Here is a 17,078-nt window from a genome sequence, read left to right as displayed (position 1 = left end):
GGCCTCCGGCACCCTCGCGCCGGGTGATGCAACCGGACCCGCGGGGGAAGCGAGGCCGTGCGCATGAGCGGGCGTGCGGGAGCGCGGGCGTGCGCGGCGGCAGAGGCGGCAGCGCGCGTGCGCCTTACGCCCGCCGCCGGGTAACGGTGGCGGGTCGGTGCGGGTGATTTGTATGAGGCTCTCGGTAACGGCTGCCGGGAGCATCGGTGCCTCCACGTGTGCCTGCGGGACGGGGGGCTATCTCTCAGAACGGCGGGCTGGCCGGGCGCGGGGTCACCGCCTGCCGCCGCTGCCTGTAAAGTGTCGGAGTAACTGCGGTGGGAGGATCGGCATGAGGCACGGCCTGGTTGGGAGACGCCCCAAGCCAGGAGGCTTCGGCCCGTGCTTGTGGCTGTGAGGACGTCGGCGCTTGTCGATGCGTATCTAACAGCATGGAAACGTAGGTGTGTTGGGGGTGTTTGAGGGATGTGGTGCAGAAAGGAGATGGGGGTGAAGTTAAAGCGGTGTGCGACTGTATGTACTGGAAGTGAGCATCTCTGGTTTGGTGGCCATCAGCTTATTGGCACTAATGGTAAAGGCCACTGTACGTATTAGTCATTAGTCACATGACGTGTTAGTCATCTCTGCTGGCCATCAGTCTTTCCCTCCGTGAATATTACCCTGAACTCAGCACTTGCTCCAAAGTGTTAGTTCTAATTACGTATTGACTGTAATGGAACCAGTACACAAATTTAACAGTTGTCCATTGACAAACGTAGGTATGGTTGGCCGTGTAGTTTGTGGAAAGTTAATTTCAGTTGGCATGTTAGTGTGTCCTCTGTAGGCTGAGTGCTGTATACAGCCCGAAGACACAAGCAGCTTCAGTCTTTGATTCCAGACAGCTAGCACCTGTTGTTTTAAGAGTCAGGTGAGGTTTTTCCTTAAAAATGAATCCACTGATGATAGCCAGTTTAGAGACTAAGAGCCAAGCTTACAACTCTCCCCTGTGGGGAACTGAACTGATTCCTCCTCTGTGGAAACACCTTACAGGCCTAGAAGACATTGTTGCTAACAAGATTTCCCCTGTGATCAGAGCAACTGTTTTCAATACAAGTAACCATCTGTGTCACGTACATTCATATTCATCAGCAGTGTTTTTGCCCACTAGAAAGTGTGGAGCTTTCCAGATTTTGCCTGACTGCTTATGTCAAGGCAGTAATTCCCAGGCACCCAGCAATATGATTGGAACGCGATAATGGAAATGTGTGCCAAACCAGTATGCCTGGTTTAACAAGATATGTCACTTCCCACTTCCACAAATGCCATTTCCATTCTTTCCTGATAGTATTTCCTGATATACAATAGCCAATGCATTGCCAGCATTCTTGTTTCGAAGGAAAGAATACAAGAATGTGGTAAGAAACAATACAGTAATGATGTTGCTAATAACAAAATATATTTCGTCTTCCTACCAAATAATTTTGCACATTGGTCTTGAAAATAAATTTTCATTTCTAATCTTCTGTTGGGCTGCGTGATGTTATACAATTTTTATATAAAATACTTTGCTTCTGAGAAAACCATATATGCTTACAACCAAGACATACAAAGCAAGCGTGGAGAATATGATGCAATACTTGAATGTGGTTGCCTCAGCATGAGGCATGTATGATCACTGATGAAAATGAGCTGAAAATACTGGATTCTGTAGGTACTTACTTGCTGTAATTATGCAATAATGCAGTGCAGTATGGGATTATGGAAACAGTTGTTACATTTGCAGCAGCCTGTGGAAACGATTTACTCCTTCCCAAGAATTCTGTCAGAAATCTGAAGAAATACACTATCATTTCTATTTGAACAATAAAATTGTCTACTTTACATATTCTATCTTAATATTTTGATTTACTGTACTGGATAATTGTAGCACGAAGAAAAATGCAAAGCTGAAGACTGGTTACTGTCTAGGGCCTAAGTTTAACAGCGCCATAGTTTTAGTTAGGAGATTGAATCATTATTGAGTTTTTCAGTACAGGTAAATTTTCAGTGTGGAAGAGTTACTTTTTTTGTGCTCTTAAATGCTGGGAATAAGTATGTCACAGCTGATGGATGTTTTTGTTGATTTGTTGTTTTTTGGTGTTTTTTTGGGGGTAGGTTTGAATCCGCTTTTGTGGCAGTGTATTGAAGAGACCTGAAGATCACCTTACGCCTCAGCTTACCACAAACTGCAAACAGCAAAATGACAGTCAGGTAAAGCCAAAACAGCCCTGCCAGTCTTCTTACCCTTACTGACCTACGCAGGTTGAAAATCTGCAGAGTGCAGAGGGATGTATGATGTTTTGTTGTGTTGATTCTGTACATGAAAAATAGATTTTCTGCTCTAGGTTCTCTGCCAAATCACAAGACGTCCATGTGTGCTTGGTATGGCAGAAGATAGACCCAGTGTGTAAAGGAGAGCATTTTGGACAGACTGTTTTGCAGGGTGTGTTGTTATAGGAAAAAGGAAAATGGTTTTAAACTATAAAGGGAGATTAGGTTGGGTATAAGAAAAAAGCTTTTTATGATAGGGGTAGTGAAGCACTGAAACAAATTGCCCAGCCCAGAGAGCTGGTGGATATCCCATCCCTGGGAACAGTGAAGGTGAGGCTGGATGGGGCTTTGAGCAATTGATGTAGCTGTGGGTGTCCCTGTTCATTGCAGAGGAGTTGGACCAGATGTCCTTTAAAGGGCCCTTCCAACTCATTTGATCATTTGAAAGATCATCTGATTCCATGTCTTTCCTTTGGGACTTAGACAGGAACGGTAACTGCTTTGATAATGGTTGGTTATATCATCTTGGTTGCACGAGTAACAGGTTTTGAAACAGCAACTGGGGAAATGGGGCAAATTTACTGTATGAGTTAAGCACGGGAGGTGGAATGGTATGAATCTGACTGAGCGGAGAGAGGTCAGGTCACCAGTATGGAGGAGTCAGTGAATGGGAGCGGGCTGTTTGTGGTGTGGAGTAAATAGGCTGTGTGGGAGCCGTGGGAGGTCAGTTAACAGAGTGGGAATAGCAGTGGGTAGTTTTTTGTGAAGCTGTGCATGCAACAGCAGGTTCATTGTGTGAAGCAGTAAGAGGTGGGATAGACATTCAGATTGGGGGTGGCAGTCATAGAGGAATTGTGCTGTTGTTTTAGAAACCAAGAATGGGGTGGGGGTGGTAATGAGCAACTGAAAATAGACAGCAAAGGAGATGGGAACAGCAATAAATGGAGAGAGGATGGCAGTGCACAGCCTGTTATTTAAAGCAGTGAGTGACATAGGAGATACGTAGCAGGCTGTGAATAGTTTGAAGAAGGCAGCGACAGCCCAAAGGACAGTAGTTTTGTGTAGTGTCAGGACATTCTGTGATGTACATGAAGTACATGAGGAGGTTGTTGTTGGATTGTTTTACCTCTTTACCTTTTGCCAGCCAGCGACAAGCTACAGAAAGCAAGGAGGGGAAGCTTGGGCTAAGGCAGAGCTCCGCTCAGGGCCGGGAGCTGCGTGCAGTTCGTTGCTCGCGGCTGCGCCGAGCAGCCGTACCCGGCGGCCCTGACCCGCCTGGCTCTGTGACCTGGTTCCCACAGCGGCTGGCAGGGCTGCGTGTGACGAGGAGGCGGCCGGGGTCAGCTGCAGCGCCCGTCGCTGCCAGGTGCGAGGGGGAGGAGTTCAGCCGGCTCCTTACAGGGGCCGCTGCCGCTCGGAGCGGGTTTCCGTACGACTTCTGTCCCCGCCGCGCTGCCGCCCGAGGCGAGTGGGAACTGCGGTGCGGGAGCCGAAAGGGGCCGCAGCGAGCGGGAGGACGAGACGACGCGGCCAGCCCTGCAGCCGCCTGCGGACGAGCCAAGCAGATGACGCTCCTTGGAACCGCATTCCCGATCCCCAGCGGCGGCCGCTCCCGGTCCCCGGTGAGAGCCTTTCCCTCTCCGGGGGATCATCCGCCCGGGATCCCCGCGGCCGACGGATGCGGCCCGGCCGATGCCTGGCTGGTATGGGAACGCCGCCGGGCGGGGATGAACGCGCGGGACCGGGCCGGGCGAAGGCGGCGCAGCCTCTGCCTCTCGGGGCGCGGCCTCCCGCCGCCGGCCGCCGTCCCGGGCCCGCAGGTGGTGGCGGAAGTGACGGGCAGTGCGGGGCGCCCGCGGAGGGGGAACATGGCGCCGGCGGCCTCTCTGGGCAGCGCCGAAGGTAACGCGGCGGGGGGCGGCCGGGCGGGCGGGACCCCGGGGGCGAGGCCGGGCCCTGCTGGGCCGGGCTGGGAGCGACGGTGCGCGGGCGGCGCGGCGGGGGGCGGCTCCCCCGACCGCGGGCGGCGGGGAGGAGGAAGTCCAGGGTCCCCCCTTCCTCCGTCTCCTCCTCCTCTCGGTCGTGCCTCGGCCGCTGCCCCTCTGCTCGGCCCCCAGGCGCGGCCCGCCGCCTCTGGCTTTATGCTCCGCGCGAGCTCCCTTTCTGCCGGCTCGACGGGAGGAGCCGCGGCCCCGGCACCGCTGCCGCCCGGAGGTAGGTGTAGCCGCCCCCGGCCTCCCGCTTTAACCCCTCGTCGGTCCGCCCTCCGCGGGAGAGCCTTGCGGGGCCCGGGGCGGCCGCTGAGGGCTCCCAGCCGCGGTCCTCCTCGGGGCAGCTCCCGCGCTGCGGGCTGGTGTGTGTGCGTCGGTGGGCGAGCGAAAGTAGGTCAGTCACACGGTGCCGGCCGCAGCGTTCGAAATAGTGATTGTAAGTAGAAGGAGCGGGCAGCCGCTCAGGGTTGGTGCTGGGGTGCTTTGGCTTAGGTTGGTTAATACGTAAATGTCGCACAAAAACACGGTGTGTTTTTTTTTCCTTTTCTCTTAAAAGATCATCGTAGCCATCAAACTGTTCCTCGATAAAAAGGCAGTGCTGCAGCAATGTGCATGCTCTTGTCTTTGCCGTGTCGAAGAGATGTTCCTCAGGTGTAACCCGGCGTTTCCACCGCCATTGCCCCAATTCAAACTCGAGTCCCTTCAGCACACCACCACGTGTCAGCATCATTGCTGTTGTTCCTCCCAACATCCAGCCCCATGAGTTTAATTTCCACCATAAGTCCTATAAACTTTCCCACTGTCACTCATCTCCTTTCACTTTCCTTAATTACATCCTATGGCTACTATGGATATACACGTGCTGATTTGCCTTTCAGCAGGCAGAGCGGGCCAGGTCACTGCTGGGCTCACCCTGGAGGTACTGGGTCTTATTCATCTATGGAGCTGCCAGTCTGCAGAAGCTTTCTGCCTTTCTGACAAATGAAGTTGGTGTTTGGCAGTGTAGTTGAATGCTGTGCCTTGGACAAAGGGCACAATCTTTTCAGTTGTATTTTCTCAGAGCACTACTAAATTATCCTAAAGCATTGACAGCTAGAATTATTTTTACTACAATATCACTGCCTGCTCCTTAATGTTTATTAATACATTTATTATACCATTAAAGCCCAAACAGTCCTGTAAACAAATATAATTAGATTTTTGCAGCATAGTTTTCTTAATAAGTATCTTTGCAGTGAGAAAATCAGTGGTTATTAATAATCCTGGCATTTGATGAAGTTATGATATAAGATACAAATATATATAACAAAGAATGCTGACGCTTAGGGTAGGGTGGTCCTGTCTTTAAAAGCAGTGGCAAATGCGTTATTTTCATCACTGCCATCATTTACCTCTTACATATTAGCAATGCAAGTTTTTCTTGTAGATTCTTAAGGTTGTGTTAAAAATATTTCAGACTGGGTTCCTGGCATCAGTAAATGTAACTCGACCAAGATTGGGCTGAGCTTGCTCCTTGCAAGTAGCGTGGTTTTATGTACAGGTAGAACTGCACTGATTTTTTAGTCACATGGTTCATAGCTGTTTTGATGTCTGTCAAGTGCACTTACATCATCCACTTAATGCACCTAATGGTACAAGAAACTGGTGTATACCTCCATACTGTTAATTTATGAGATTGAAACTTGGTGAGGCTAAACTGGTCAAGCAGCTACAGCTGCTGCATATGTCTGGCAGCATTTTAAAAAGTTTGTGAGGCATGTACTTTCATCAGAGTCCTTTTGATGATCATCGCAGGACTTGATTTAGAAACTCATTGGGGGAGCACATTTTGTTCTCTGGTGGCTACTGTTGTAAAATGAGAACTTTCTGACATAAAATCTTCCAGTATTCATCTAAATTCAGTGTATGTGAAACCTATGCTCTACATCAGCATTTTAAAACAAAATGGTTCTGATTTCTTTTTTTTTTGTGCTTGTTACATTTGTATCTTTTTGCACAGAAAGACTAAATTGGGCTATGATGGCAATTTTTAGGAACAGCAAGTAGTATGGGTTGAAAAGTTGTCCATTATGAATACATGCAGCAGCACGTGTGCTTTGGGTTAGAGGTGTTTTCGAAAGAAAACACACATAGTATGGTAGGTACTCTGTGAAGGCAGCCACAGTGCACTACCAGTGTGATGTATAACCAGGCTGTGCTGAGACACAGCACAGAGAGCTGTAGTATGCTTGGTCACACTAGTTCTGATGATACTTCCAGCATAACCGCAGCGACCTCGCAGGCAACTGATGCATTGCAGAAGTGCCACAGCTGTTATGAGCTGGTGCAGATTGCTTGCAGGTAGCAGCACCAGTAAAGGTTGTAAGAGGAGCGGTCAGCATCTGATGCGTGCCAGTAAGAGAAATCCTTTATGCAGTGGGTAGTTTGCAGGAGAACCCAAGAGTTAGCTTCTAGAGCCATGGCAGCATGATGCTTCTGCTCAGCTCCCTGCTTCTGGAGCAGCCTGGTGCTTTGGGAACCCTCGCCTTGGGCTGCGGGAAGTCTGCAGAGTGAAACTACCAGATAGTGTCGATGGATTTAAGAGTAATTGTTCCCAAGGCTTAGCATATTAATTATGAAGGATTTTACATATGCAGAAAATTGGTTATTATTTACTTATTTATTTTGTTTCCTCATCTGCAGTTATTTCAGGAATGGAAAGTTTTGATAGCCACTGGTTATTGATCTTACTTACTTCTAGGTCATTCCTACTGTTGCTGTTAGTGGAGAATTGTGAGGAAAAATGATGGCTTAGCCAAAGTTTAATAGTTCAGTGTCAAACCATGTAAAGAGAGATTTAAATTTGAGGGGATACATGTATTGCATAAACATGTTAATACACTAATGGTGTATCTAGCTGCATTCAAAGGCCAGGTGGTGAGTTTGAGCAATTGGAAATGTTTTGCTTATATGTATAGCATTTTCATACATATGTGTGAAATTTGACTATAGAGATGTGTCCTGTTAGTGCAGGAAAGTGCCGCTTGAAACAGTGTTCGAGTCAAAGAATTGAGCTCAAAGCAGCTTTTGCTGTGTGTGATGCTACAGAAAGCATATGTACCAGCTTTAAAATTTGCATTGAAATGCCTGCATTTGACAGATGAAAGGAATGGGATAGATGGAAAAGATTTGGGGGTTTTAAGCTCTGTTTTGGTACTGTGATACCAAAACACTGCTCTGTATGTCTGGTGAAATATATTTTGTCTTATCTGTAGGTACTATTCGGTAAAAAAGCTATGCTCATGTAGATCCTTTCTCGGAATTTCCAGGAGGCAGGTAGAATGAACCAAGTAGTGTTTTATAAGGTGGCTAGTTCTGTCTCAGCATCACAAGTGAGATATTAAGGATCAGCAAAAATCTGCCTTTCAGATGCTGTGCTGGAATATATTACTGCTTTACCAGAACAACACATTTCTATCCCCAGAAAGTGCATGCGAGCTTGCATATATGTAGATGCTTCTTGCAGTGCATTTTATTTTTCTTTTTGCCCCTAGGGAAATTGTGCTTTTGGGTAGATTCTCAAGCAGGGCGTAAACCACGAATGAGTATTTCCTAACTTCATCCTTAGTAGCTTGTGCATTGAGGCTCCCTCTCTTCTGCTCTAAGCCTCAGACGCTCTGAGTAAAGAAGGTTCTTTTTGTTTGGCAAGAAAAATAGTCTGGAACAGGGTTTTCAGACTTCTATTACAACTGCAGAATAAAGATGAGAAATTGATGTTCCAAGAAGGAGCTTTTACAGTCATGGCAGAATAGATGCTGTAATGAAAGAAACGTCAGGAAAAGCGAATAAGGTTAAGAGTATTTCTCGTTGTTTTTCTTTTCTTCCAGCAGAGAATCTTCCTTCCTGTACTGCATTATACCCATCAGCTCCAGTATGCGCAGGACAATGCAGAACGCCAACTTGGGATTTTTTATTTCCCCCTTTATTGTTTATAGGTTGGATTTTCTTTTTGTTCCACTTTTCTTACAGACTACCGTAGGCTACGTCTTCCTTCAAATCAAGTGAGCCATTGTGATTTGCACGGGTGGAAAAAGCTGTAACTCTTGGATTTTGCATTTTTATTGAAAATAGGGGAAAAAATGTTACGTTATTATCTTCAGGGAAATAAGCTGCAGCATTTGAATAGCTCATAGAATTACATCTAAGATTGAAAGTGTGTGGGAGGAATGAAGATAGCTCTGCTTTAGAAAAATGGCTTTATTTGTGAGTATTTTGTTATGCTTTTCTGTTATTCAAATGGCCGCAGTGCCATTTGCTTTTGACTTAGTGTGCTAGCTTTAGAAATGAGGAGTTCTCCCACTTGGTCATAATAGGCATTTAACTGTTAAGTCTTTCAGTCTCTGTACTATTTTAACCCCTTGTTAAAATAAATGTGCTGCCCAATACATTTTTGTATTGTAAAGAAAACTATAACTTCTGATACAGTGTATGGGTTAGTACCAGTAAAGGGGAATTTACTCATTTAGTAGAGGGAGATGAATATTCTTTCCCACTTTGCTTGTAAAATTCTGGAACTTTAGAAGGGTTTTGAAGAAGTCTTATAATTTTTGGCTCTTCTTAAGTAATCCGTTAAATGCAGTGTGATGTGTGTGATGAAACATATTCTAGTATTGGAAAATGCGGATTTAGTGAAAATAATACAGGGGATGTGAAAAGAAGAATTAAATGACTTAAAACTTAATAGTTTTTGAAGCATTCTGAAATAATGATTTCAGAGTGTTGATTACTTGCCTCTGTTGAAGAGTTTTGTATCTGACTTCCTGTTTTAATGTTTTTTACCAAGTAATCGCTTTCAGGGACGTGTGGAAATTGGAGCCTAAGAAGTGCTCCCTCGATGCTGTCTTTATTTATTTAACACATTTTGGTGATTCCTACCTCCTTACTTTTTTGATACATTGAAAATTTGAATGGTAATTGTTTATTTCTGATGGGTTTTTTTTTGCCTTTTTAATAGAATTTTTATTAAATGAAAATTGGTACAGTTGCTTTAAAAGCAGTGTGATGACAGGATGGCTGAAGTTGGAGTGGACCTGTGCGGTCCGAGCCCCTTGCTCTGAACTGGCTGCCCAAAGCTGTCTGATGTTGCGTTGGAGGTTTCATGACATACTCATTTGTTTTTGTGCTTAAAAGAAACTTTGGAAGTGGTCCTCTGGAGTTGGTGCTTTTGCCTTCTATGATTTGTCTCTGCTTACCTTCGCTTGCCAACTCCTCATGTCATTGAGGGTGGTGTAAGTGTTCTTTTAAAGCCCCAAGTTTCTTTCTTTGTATTTGTAGAGTACATATAATGTAATAGTCTTTTTCAAGTCAAGGGAAAAGACCCCAGCATGTCTTTTGGAGGTTCTTGGTACTGTTATGATCCTTCTGTATGCAGTAATGTGTTCTGTTTTGAAGAAATCCTTTCCTTGAGATTTGGACCTGCATGAGCCAAATAAGCCAATGTGGTCAGAGATCCCATTACTTCCAGATTATCATATCTTGCTTTTTTTGGTCTTTTTAATATATCTTCCTCTGTTAGTCTGTTCACATCTAACATTTGCAAATTCCAGCTATGTCCTGTCCTTATGTGCTGTCACCTCGGTTCATCTTGGAGTTGGAACTGAGGTACACAGCTTGGTTGGTCTCCTGAGGAAATGTATGTTACCCAGTTGTACTGTCTGAGAATCTTGTTCACCATTGAGCCCCTGGTTCAATTTCAAACTAAACTGAGAAGTAGTTGTCGCACATTGCTGAGTATTTTATGGAAATGGGGAGGTGGTGTTAAAAGCCAAGTGACCATTAAATTTCGTAAGGAGAAAAGATTGAAGTGTGAGCTCAACATCAGAGAGCAGGGAGTGGAAGGAGGGTATTATAGATGTTCTAATGAAAGAAAAAAATGCTAATATTACTGCTTGTCTTGTATTTGGTATCATAAATCCTATTGGGAAGCACAAGCTTTATGCTTCCTCATCGCTTTGTTGCTTCTTTTTGAGATAGCTATTTCTTGAGATAGATAATTGCCTGCTTTTATACAAGAATGATTAACAACTAAGAAAATAAGTGTTTGATGATTTTTTTCCTTTCTGGTAGGGTTGTGCTGTATTCAGGAGCAAGGGACTCAAAACACGTAGTTCTAGAGCAGTTTGAATTTTCTATCTTCAGGGACATCGAGGGGAGTGTGCTACCATGGATACTGCTGGCAAAGTGATTGGCTTGACAGCTTTGTCTCTTGCTCCTGCCCTAACCTTGAGGAGTTTGAGTTCTCTTGTCAGGCCACAGTTTTCATGTATGCTCCTGACAGTTCTATTGTCAGCAGGCTTCAACGGTGTGGGAGTGGTGAGCGTTCCATGAGGTGCAGCTACCGACACCCACTCACCTTTGTATGGACAAGGAAAAACTCCGTTTTTTTTCTGCCCAGGATGGGTGCAGATTGAAGGGAGGAGCTGGTCATCTGTTTATGGAGTCCAATCAAATACGCATCAGTTACAATGGCAGCAGGTAGAACTGAGGAAGCTGGCTACAACGCAGTAACTGCTTTCTGAAGTTGCGAAACCTCGGCCAACTCTGTCCATACTCTGTTTTAGCACTCTGTTGCCATGAAAATTAACAGTTCGTTACATGTATTGATCTTAATGGTACTTGGCTTTGTGTGTGGACCAACAGCATCAGTACGGTACTGCTTCCAATTGTTAACAGTCATGGGAATGTCAGAGTTAAGTAATTAAATGCACAAATAGCAGTCTGAGTGAATTCTCCAGTGTGATTCAAGGTGGGGTGAAGATAAAAATGGCTGAGCCACTTGTAATGGATTATTAATGCCAAAAGGGGAGGGTGTTACCCTTCCACCATTTTCCTGCTAATTTGTGATGTCCTGCCTTTTGCATCACATCTGTATTTGGTGTTTCTCACAGTTTATTTTCTGTCAGGTTTATTTATGTGTTGAATGGGTTTTCCAGAACAGTCCAAGAAACACCAAAAAATGCACAGAGTAGACAGGAGGAGCTCAGATTCCAGAATGACAGATAGGGGGAGTGGAGTGAACAGTTGCTGTGGGGAACGATCATAAACTGTTGGTTTAGTTCAGACTTTTTAATGGAGCTGCCCTTCAGCTAGACACTGGGTGCAAGATGTTGAGAAGTTCTTGTATTTGGAGTAGTTTTTGATGCAGCTTTTTTTCACTGAATATTTGGTTTCCTTAACAGGGCATTGGGATGGTTTTGTGTTTCGTTTGTTTTTGTTGTTTTGTTTTTTGTTGTGTTTTTTTTTTTTTTGCTTATTTGCAGTTGACTCTGACTTGCACAGAAGCAGCGCTGTATGTTTATTAATATTCATATGCTTAATAAACACTTAAGCTTTGCCAAACTCCGCACGTAAAATATTATTTTATCATGTAATCCTGTTAGTGCTTCCTATGGCTTTGGTGTCCAGCAGTTTATAAATCTCATTACATAAATAATGCTGAGAATAAGAAATGGAAATACTGGACTGTAGTGTTCTGAGAAAGACGGGACAGAAACTTGAATAATATCTCTCTGTTCTGTTTCCTTGCAATAATTTATGAGTAAACTAACACACATTTTAAAAAATACTACGTTTTGGGGGGAGATTGTGTTTTGTATGGGCCTTCTGGAGTTTGTTTCTGAAGTGAAGGAAGTTCTGCTTCCTTTCTTAAACCTTTGCTACTCAAGATGGGGTGTTTCATTACTTTCCTGAGATAACTATGGAAAGATAGAAGAGAGGAGGGAGAAAACAGTGGTGAAGTTGGCATCGTATATGCATTATCCTAACCTCTGAGTAGTTTGAAATGAGGAATCATTTTGGTGTTATCTCATAGTTATTCATGTTCATTACCTTTAAATGGAGAATATTTTGGGGTGGGAAATAATTGAAGTTTCAGTTTTAAATCTCAAGTTAATTTTTCAGCTGAACAGAAGACAAGAAGGATGGGGAAGACTTCTAAGTCTTGATGAAAGTAACTTCTGTTTGCATTTATCTGGTCAGAAAGAGCTTGTGATGTGTTCAATACTAGAAATAATTTATTTTTATTTTTATTTTATTTTTTCTTCAGGTGATTCATGGCAGGGGACGTGGAAGGGTTTAGCTCCTCCATCCATGACACCAGTGTCTCTGCTGGATTCAGAGCACTGTATGAGGAGGGATTGCTTCTTGATGTCACACTTGTCATTGAAGACCACCAATTTCAGGCCCATAAAGCACTGCTTGCCACCCAGAGTGATTACTTCAGGATTATGTTCACAGCTGACATGCGGGAACGAGATCAGGACAAAATCCATTTGAAAGGTCTGACAGCTACAGGCTTCAGTCATGTCCTCCAATTCATGTATTATGGAACTATTGAACTGAGTATGAACACTGTTCACGAAATCCTTCAGGCTGCCATGTACGTCCAGCTTATAGAGGTGGTAAAATTTTGCTGCTCTTTTCTCCTAGCTAAAATCTGCCTAGAAAACTGTGCAGAAATCATGAGACTTCTGGATGATTTTGGTGTAAACATCGAAGGAGTCAGGGAAAAATTAGACTCTTTCCTGCTAGAGAATTTTGTGCCGCTCATGTCCAGACCTGACTTCCTTTCATATCTGAGCTTTGAAAAGCTCATGTCTTACTTGGATAATGATCATCTGAGCAGGTTTCCAGAGATAGAGCTGTATGAAGCTGTTCAGGCCTGGCTGCGCCATGATAGAAGACGCTGGAGGCATACGGACACCATCATTCAGAACATCAGGTTTTGTTTGATGACACCATCCAGTGTTTTTGAGAAGGTTGGTGCATTTGAAAAGCAGTAGGCAGAATTCATCATTTAGCTAGGGCAACGTACCATTAAACAAGTAGGATTCCCACTCCTGTTAGGAGGAACAGTAGACCCGTAGAAAGCAAACATCTATAAGTACTGCCACCTGATTGTTAGGCAATAGTATGTACAGTGGCTGGAGAACAGGTAGGTTGTAATATATGTGTTGAAGTAACTTCATATGAAAAGACATTTTAAGATAAGGTCACTTGTATCTGGTTTTATTTCAGTCATTCTTTCTGTTTTCCGCAAGTTGTTTCTTGCTTCCCAGAGATTTTGTAGAGCATACGTTGTGACAAATGTTACTGATATAATCAAAACGTGCTCACTGTAGATTTTGTGTGTTTTAAGTACATTTTTCTTCTTTACAAATGAAAACTGACATCTGCTGTTAAATCTGCAGTGTTTTTGTTTTTATTGTATCTTCAGTACCTGTGCTGTTATACAGCAGTTAGGAGTAAGCCCCGATCCTGCACAGTTCCACATCCATGTGATTTTACTCAAGGCATATCATACGATCAAAAGTGATTGACAGTGTGAAATGTAACGACTTACTTGAAATATCAGAGGAGTCTTTGTAAGAGGTGACAAAAAATTCAACTAATGATTGTATGTTTTAAGAGGTTAAATGAGAACTTGCTTTTTCCACTGCTCTGTTGAAGAATAGACAAAAAATGTTGCTCTCTAGTTCCTGAGAAACTCGGGAACATTTGATGTGGGTAGAGAACTCAAAGCTTGTAAGCAGCTCTCACAGGCTAGTAACTGAAAGGGTATTCAAGTTAGGAGTTCTTCAGCTTGTGCTATTATGTTATGTCACTGTTATTAATCTTGTGTGTTCAGATGAACTTTTAAATTCTGTATTTTTCACCTCTCAGTGAATTAGTAGGATTTAACTCCCTGTGTATTTTGTTGGGCTTCTTACCATTATTTTCTCATACATTTTTACTTTGGTATCTATATACAGATAAGACTGTATTATAAATTATAAAAACTATTAATTATTTCAGACTGAATTATTACATTTTTTTATTGTTTTGTGTGTGTGTGTGGATTGAGTAGACCTAATACGTAACTTATATTGACAAGCCTATATTAGCCTATGGACATAAAATAAATCTAATTACCTAGAATTGTTTTAGAACACTAATGTGATGTTTATATCAGGTTAAAAATGATTCCAGCTAGTAAGAGCTGGAATCTGCAAGATGCTGTGTAGTGTCTTGCTTGTAATAAAACTTGTACTTCATTGCATAGTTTAAGGTCTTCATTAGGAAAACTGATATCACCAGATATTCTTATAGTCAATGACATATGTTAAAATACACGTGAAAGAGTCTATTTCAACTCTTTGAGTTTTTGGGATAGGAGTTCAAGTATCAAACTGTCTTCAGTGTAATTTTCTGCAAACACAAGTGAAAAATGTGTGTTGTGCTTTTTTAGGGTTCTATTTAGGTTTAACTTCTGAAGTTGGTTTAGTATCACTGATATCTATTCTGCATGCATTGCTTCTTGCAATTTTTCTTGGCATCTACAAGCAGCTAAACTAAAGCAGAGATGTCTTTTTCAGCATCCCAGGCTACATAGTCACCTGTAAAAGCTTTTTTTTTTGTGAATGCCCTATCTGTTAATTGCATGCGACAGTGGAACGAAACCAGTCAAATTTCTATTGTGGGACTGTGCTATGTTAAGCAGAGGGAAGAAGAGCTAAACATGGATGTCATTCACCACTGCAGCTAAGAATGTTTTTTTGACCTGGCTGGAGAGTGCTGAGTAACTCAGCGTGACCAGTGACAAAAGACATCTGCGGTTGAAGCAAACATAATAATATGACCGAGCTTTAAAATTTTTCTTTATTTAATAAAAGAGCATGTTTGTTAACTGTTCTGTCAGTAACTTGAAGGAAACGCGTTCCTTTGTGTAGGAAGGGGAAAATACTGGTAACTGTGCTTTTCTGGAGAGTGCAGAACAGATAAAAATTTATCCTTTGCTGAAGCACAGGGTAAAATCCTTTGTGAATGTACCAAATACAGTCTGAGGCTGATTCTTACAGTTGAGCAAATTCAGCATTCACAATACAGTCACTGACTTGTCATATGTATTCTTATGTAATCTTTCTAATAGACATTTCTAAGATGCCTGGCATTATCCTGAGACATAAATAACTTACATAACTTAATTTTCCATGTCACAGAGAGAATACTTTATGCATCTTAAGCCATTTTGTTTCTTACAGCAGTTTTAAGAGAGATTTGCAGTCTGAGTGGGATGGCTTGTATTTTTCAAAGGGAAGTGATGAGTGACTGGGTTAATACCTCAAGACTGACATGCACATGGGATGCACAAGGGAAGGTGTAGCCTGTGTGCTTGCTCTGAACTGCCTGGAAGAACTGCCTCTGAGGTAGGAATAGGTACTTCTGTTGTTGGTTGGCCATTAATGTAGATGGATGAGGAAAATGGAAGGATTTGAGGAAATCGTTGGTAAAGAAAGGAGAGGTTTTATGGCTAGGAAGCACGCGTTCCACTGTGCATGTTACATCCATCTTATTTGAAACCTATCCTGGGCTCTGCAAGGCTTGAGGAAAGTTGAGTTTGTCTGTTACTGTACTGTGAGCATGTAGTGCCTTTCCTGCATATTTTAATTAATCTCCGTTTAGTTTTTGTATATAAGAACAGATGAAGCGTTGTTTCAAAACTCTGTGAGCTTAAAACTGGGTTTTTTTCTAGTGCCTTTTGTGTAGGGTTACAACTAGTCCATGCTGATTAATGAATTCCCAGTTTAAATCAGAAACTTAATCACTGGGAGTATCAACCTGTACTTCAGAGATAGGATGAAAAGCATATTAATTAGTCCGTCGTTGCGTATGTGGTTTCCTGGACTAGCATGTCATCATTTTTGAAAGATGGCATTATAATTTTATGTCCCTGGCATTTTGTCTTTAGAGATGTTCAGCGCTTTTTTATCGATGTTTTTCTCACCTCCATGTTTAGTGAATCACTTCAAATATTTTCTACAACTTCATATGCTGAAGTTAAGAACAAGAAGTGCCTAGTGGTCAAGGTTAGAGGTTTCTACTTCTCTTAAATGGGCTCTGCACTTGTATTTGTCTGAGGTTTATCACTGACTTGGATAGACTTGCTAGCAGTATTTATCTTTTGCTGAGCACCTTGGTTCTGGCGTACAGATGGCTGGTTTTGTTCTGAGAGTTCTTTGCAGTTACATTTCAGCTTGACTGTGACAATTTCTCTTGCTGTTCCCTTTTATAAACTGGTGAGACACTGATTTTGACAGTATTGTCCTTGCTGCATAGAGGCTGTGTCGTTTTATCTTTTTATAGCTAGGCTGACAAATGCCAAGTGCTTGTAGCTCTTGCAGAATAGCCCTTCCAAGTCCTGTGCAGGTACTGACCAGTTTCCACATGTAAGTAGAGACCCAGACTAGAAAAAGGAAAAGTTAAATACAGCAACTTATCCGTGGTATTGTGTATTGGTTGCAGGTTGACTTTGGTTGCTGCCGTTTTAGAGACATGTTTAACTTTTTGTGTTTCACTTCAAAATTCGAAATTCAGTCAGCGTGTCAAAAGTTTGATAATGTTTTTTGACAGGCTTATAATTATGTTCTGAATATGGCCAGAGATAAGTAGATATGAAAACAGTATGAACCATAGGAAGGCTGGTGAATCCTTAGTTTTCAGTCAGCATAATCCCGGTCAAATTTCAATTGTTTATTTATCTGCAAGGAAGAGGAAGAATAAGCTCTCTAGAAATCTGCTACAAATATCTTTGTTCATTGAAAAGACATAGCATAATTTCTGTATTCCGTGTATCGACTTTGTATTACTTCACTTAAATATTCAGAATTACTAATTTTAGAAAACTCACAAGTAAGTGAAACTTTATGATCTTTGAAACAGTTTTTTCTTATGTGGCTGGGAGTGCTAAAATCATGTTATGTGCTATCCAGATTTTAGGAGGAA

General features: G+C 42.8%; 1 protein-coding gene across 9 annotated transcripts in view; it reads left to right on the top strand.

Annotated features, from left to right (window-relative positions):
* Window positions 1-101: 101 nt before the first annotated feature.
* KLHL15 (kelch like family member 15) overlaps window positions 102-17,078 on the top strand; it is a 29,662-nt gene continuing 12,685 nt past the window's right edge. For 3 of the 9 annotated variants that reach the window (XR_008204370.1, XR_008204369.1, XM_052673905.1), the window contains exons 1-3: window positions 102-443; window positions 2,134-2,229; window positions 12,364-13,075. Coding sequence is in view for 7 of the 9 variants with exons in the window: in XM_052673905.1 (XP_052529865.1) it covers window positions 12,371-13,075 (705 nt within the window). In the remaining 2 variants the exon portion in view is untranslated. Of the gene's footprint in view, window positions 444-2,133; window positions 2,230-3,767; window positions 3,993-4,094; window positions 4,192-4,353; window positions 4,504-12,363; window positions 13,076-17,078 lie in introns of those variants that run through there. The other 6 variants (XM_052673906.1, XM_052673909.1, XM_052673907.1 and 3 more) reach the window with 6 other exon arrangements.

The sequence above is a fragment of the Tympanuchus pallidicinctus genome, unplaced genomic scaffold (assembly GCF_026119805.1).
Source record: "Tympanuchus pallidicinctus isolate F22 unplaced genomic scaffold, pur_lepc_1.0 scaffold14, whole genome shotgun sequence".
In the NCBI taxonomy this organism is placed as follows: Eukaryota; Metazoa; Chordata; class Aves; order Galliformes; family Phasianidae; genus Tympanuchus; species Tympanuchus pallidicinctus.
This window is presented reverse-complemented; position numbering and strand designations above follow the sequence as displayed.